The sequence below is a fragment of the Xiphophorus couchianus genome, chromosome 23, assembly GCF_001444195.1.
Source record: "Xiphophorus couchianus chromosome 23, X_couchianus-1.0, whole genome shotgun sequence".
NCBI classification, from domain to species: domain Eukaryota; kingdom Metazoa; phylum Chordata; class Actinopteri; order Cyprinodontiformes; family Poeciliidae; genus Xiphophorus; species Xiphophorus couchianus.
The window spans coordinates 17,218,069-17,221,788 of NC_040250.1; the positions used below are offsets into that span (position 1 = coordinate 17,218,069).

Sequence of the window (3,720 nt, forward strand, 5' to 3'; positions counted from 1 at the left end):
GTGCATTTTTGGCTTTAGGAAGGTTATGAATTGCTCAGCCCCAACTCAAGTGTAACAAGAGACGATTGCAGCATCTATTGAGAGGATATTTTCTTACAGCAAAAATGATTTACTGACGACATACAAAATATCGGCAAGCTTCATTGATTTAAACCATGGCAACAACAACCCTGACTGGTTTCTCAGTGATGAGCCTGCTGAGCCTTGGCTACATGAGCTGGGATCTGATGAGCCCCAATCAGGTGGAAAACGAGCCTGACCAAACTTTCAATGACAGGTCTCCTGTCCAGCAACCTCCTCATATAATCTTTATCATGACAGATGACCAGGGCTTCAACGACATTGGCTATCACAGCTCTGACATTAGGACACCTGTACTGGATAAACTGGCTGCAGATGGTGTGAAGCTGGAGAATTATTATGTTCAGCCCATCTGTACACCGTCCCGAAGTCAACTCATCACCGGCAGGTAGAGTATTTTATCTATTAGTTCTCTAATTTTTATTCACCTGAAACAAACAGAGATATTTAGTTTATATGTAAATGTAAAGCAGTGCATAAATGTTCCAAAAGAGGGTGCTGTTGTTTTCTTGTGTTTAAATAAATAAACAAATAAACATCTGTCAGATGTTTCTATTTACTTTCAAATGTCATTCTAAAAAATAAAATGGTTCAAATTGATATTAAAATGTATGAATGTGTGTTTCAAATAGAATGCATAGATTTGCAATTGCACGTTTTTCTATAAGAGTAAAAGCAGTTTTTATTGAAGACAAGGATAACCTCAATTCTTGTCAAGTGCAGCTCAGTGATGTATTTGATGTACTGTCATGGTTTCCACAAATGTCCACTGAGCAAAGAGATTTCCTCATAACTATAAATTATTAATATCTGTGCACTAGTTGATGAATCTTTCAAAAAAAAATTATTAAGTCTTCTTTTCTTAAAATGCTAAAATAGCAGCTGTGTTTGTAATATACCACTAAATTTAACATTTCTGTGGAGCTCTTTATATGGTCTTTCTCTGCCAAGGGAAGCAATGATTATGTCAGTTTATCAGCTCTGATCTGTTTCCATTATGATTTTTACAGGCAGATAAATAGTTTGTCTCATTGTTTTAGTGTAGATTTAACACTGCACCTTAAAGATTTTGTCAGTTGTTTAGGGTTGTAAACAGATTACATTGGTTTAAAATGCAAAAAAAAAAAAAAAAAACCCAAGGAAAAGCAGGAACCTTTTCACATGTTTTCTTGAAGTGAAAAGATAAAGTCCAGTAGCTTTGTGAAGTGACAGAGCAACACACAATACACAAAGTAGCTTCTGTACCATTTCTGACCTACTGTTAAACCTATCAGAATATCATGATCAGTTTCATGAGAATATGGAGCATAATGTATTTACCTCTTTCAGTCCATTAAAAAAAAACTATGCCAAAAATGAGAGTTAATTTTTTTGTTTGTTTTTGATTGCTGTGGCGCAAACAAAGCATCTGCTGCACCTACAGGAAAGCAAAATGTGCACAGTGTATTTCTTACACCTTATGTATGTGAGCTGCCAGTTCTTATAACTCTCTCCCTAAGAACTTGGCCTGAACTTTGTTACTTATTTCATCTTGATGTATCAACATAAAATGGTCGAGGTTGGAATCTGGGAACTCTGAACTCTATTTTCTATCTCCGTCTGTCACTATCATTTTACAATGTTTTGGATCTCCTTCACATTGATAACAAACTTCTTCCTTTCTGATTGCCTTCTTATTGTCTATCTCTACAGGTACCAAATTCATACCGGCCTTCAGCACTCCATCATCCGTCCACGCCAACCCAACTGCCTGCCCTTCAACCAGGTCACCCTCCCTCAGAGACTTCAGCAGCTCGGCTACTCAACCCACATGGTTGGCAAGTGGCACCTGGGTTTCTACAAGAAGGAGTGCTTGCCCACGAGACGAGGCTTTGACACATATTTGGGCTCTCTGACGGGCAGCATGAACTACTACACATATGAGTCCTGTGATGGCCCCAGGCTTTGCGGGTTTGATCTCCATGAGGGCGAGTTGGTTGCCTGGAGATACAGGGGTAAATACTCCACACATCTGTACACTCAGAGAGTTCGCAAGATCCTAGCGGCCCATGATCCTCTGTCCAAGCCACTCTTCATCTTCCTGTCCTTTCAAGCTGTTCACACACCTCTGCAGTGTCCTCAGGAGTACATCCACCCATATAAGGAGCTGGAGAACGTTGCACGTAGGAAGTACGCCGCAATGGTCTCCATTGTAGATGAAGCTGTTCGCAACATAACGTATGCTCTCCGCAAGTATGGATACTATCAAAACAGCGTCCTAATTTTCTCCACTGATAATGGTGGCCAGCCTTTGTCTGGGGGCAGCAATTGGCCACTTCGAGGACGTAAAGGTACTTACTGGGAGGGTGGTGTCCGAGGTTTAGGGTTTGTCCATAGCCCTCTCTTGAGGAAGAAAAGGAGGGTTAGTAAAGCACTTGTACACATTACTGACTGGTATCCCACATTGGTCGGGTTGGCAGGTGGCAATGAGTCCCTGACTGAGGGGGTTGATGGGTACAATGTCTGGGAGGCCATCAGTGAAGGAAAAGAGTCACCCAGATTTGAGATACTCCACAATATCGACCCTTTGTACAACTATGCACGCAATGGATCCCTGCAGAAAGGATTTGGGATTTGGAATACCGCAATTCAGGCCTCCATACGAGCAGGAGACTGGAAACTTCTGACCGGAGACCCTGGTTATGGAGATTGGATCCCACCTCCTATTCTTCCAGGTTTTCCTAGGGAATATTGGAACCTGGAGAGACACATTAAACCTCGCAAATCTGTGTGGCTCTTTAATGTTTCCGGAGATCCCTATGAACGTTTTGACCTGTCTGAACAGAGGCCAGATGTTGTGAAGGAGCTCTTAGCCAGACTGGTGTACTACAACAGGACGGCAGTACCCGTAAGGTATCCCTCAGAGGACCCACAGGCAGACCCCCAACTAAATGGTGGAGCCTGGGGTCCCTGGATGGGAGATGAAGAGGAGGAGAACTGGAATACTGTTTACAAGAAAGAAAACATGGAATGGAAAAGAAAGTTTAAGATGTTCAAAAGCAAGTCAATTTTTAGAAGACTCAACACAAGGATGATGTCTAACAAAATATAGAAGCAAAAAACTGAAGTAAAAACCGAAAATATAACGGAAATCATCAAGGATGATGTCTAATAAAGTATAATAAAGTAGGTCAAGATCAAGACATTTTAAATGCTGATTCACAATAAGAGAGAAGATACTGCTGCAGTGGACCAAATCCTCTGATCCAGTTATATACATTTGGGTTTAAACATAAACCTACAATATGCACTTAATCGTAAGAGACTAAGACTTAAAACTGAGGTATGAAACTTTTATGAAAAAATGTTTAATGCATATTTATTAAAATTGTCACCATGTGCTGACAGTATGAGAGATAAGCCATGAAAGAAACAAGCTCTTCCACTTCCTCCTAGTGCTATTATTTCCACTCTTATTCAGAAACAACCAATCAAAGCAAGGCGAAGCATCTTAGTGTTGTCAGTCAACCTTGTGTATGCGCTGCTTAATGTGCTAATGGCATCAGCAGTGGCCATGCTAAGGGCATGAACATTTGTGGCATGCTCTGCTGATGGGGAGGAGCTGTCACATAGCAGAGAGGAAGGGGGAGACTGTGAGCA

The 3,720-nt window shown here is 41.1% G+C and overlaps 1 protein-coding gene across 1 annotated transcript; it reads left to right on the forward strand.

Annotated features, from left to right (window-relative positions):
- LOC114138846 (arylsulfatase I-like) lies at positions 1-3,181 on the forward strand. The gene is made up of 2 exons (XM_028008280.1): positions 1-469; positions 1,774-3,181. The coding sequence occupies exons 1-2, from the start codon at positions 156-158 to the stop codon at positions 3,170-3,172; spliced, it is 1,713 nt and encodes a 570-aa protein (XP_027864081.1). The 5' UTR covers positions 1-155; the 3' UTR covers positions 3,173-3,181.
- The last annotated feature ends 539 nt before the right edge of the window (positions 3,182-3,720 follow it).

Bases quoted from the DNA above. Each gene is read 5' to 3' on its own strand.
- LOC114138846 (XM_028008280.1), top strand. From the start codon at position 156: ATGGCAACAACAACCCTGACTGGTTTCTCAGTGATGAGCCTGCTGAGC. The intron at 470-1,773 runs GTAGAGTATTTT...CTATCTCTACAG, and splicing joins AGTCAACTCATCACCGGCAG to GTACCAAATTCATACCGGCC.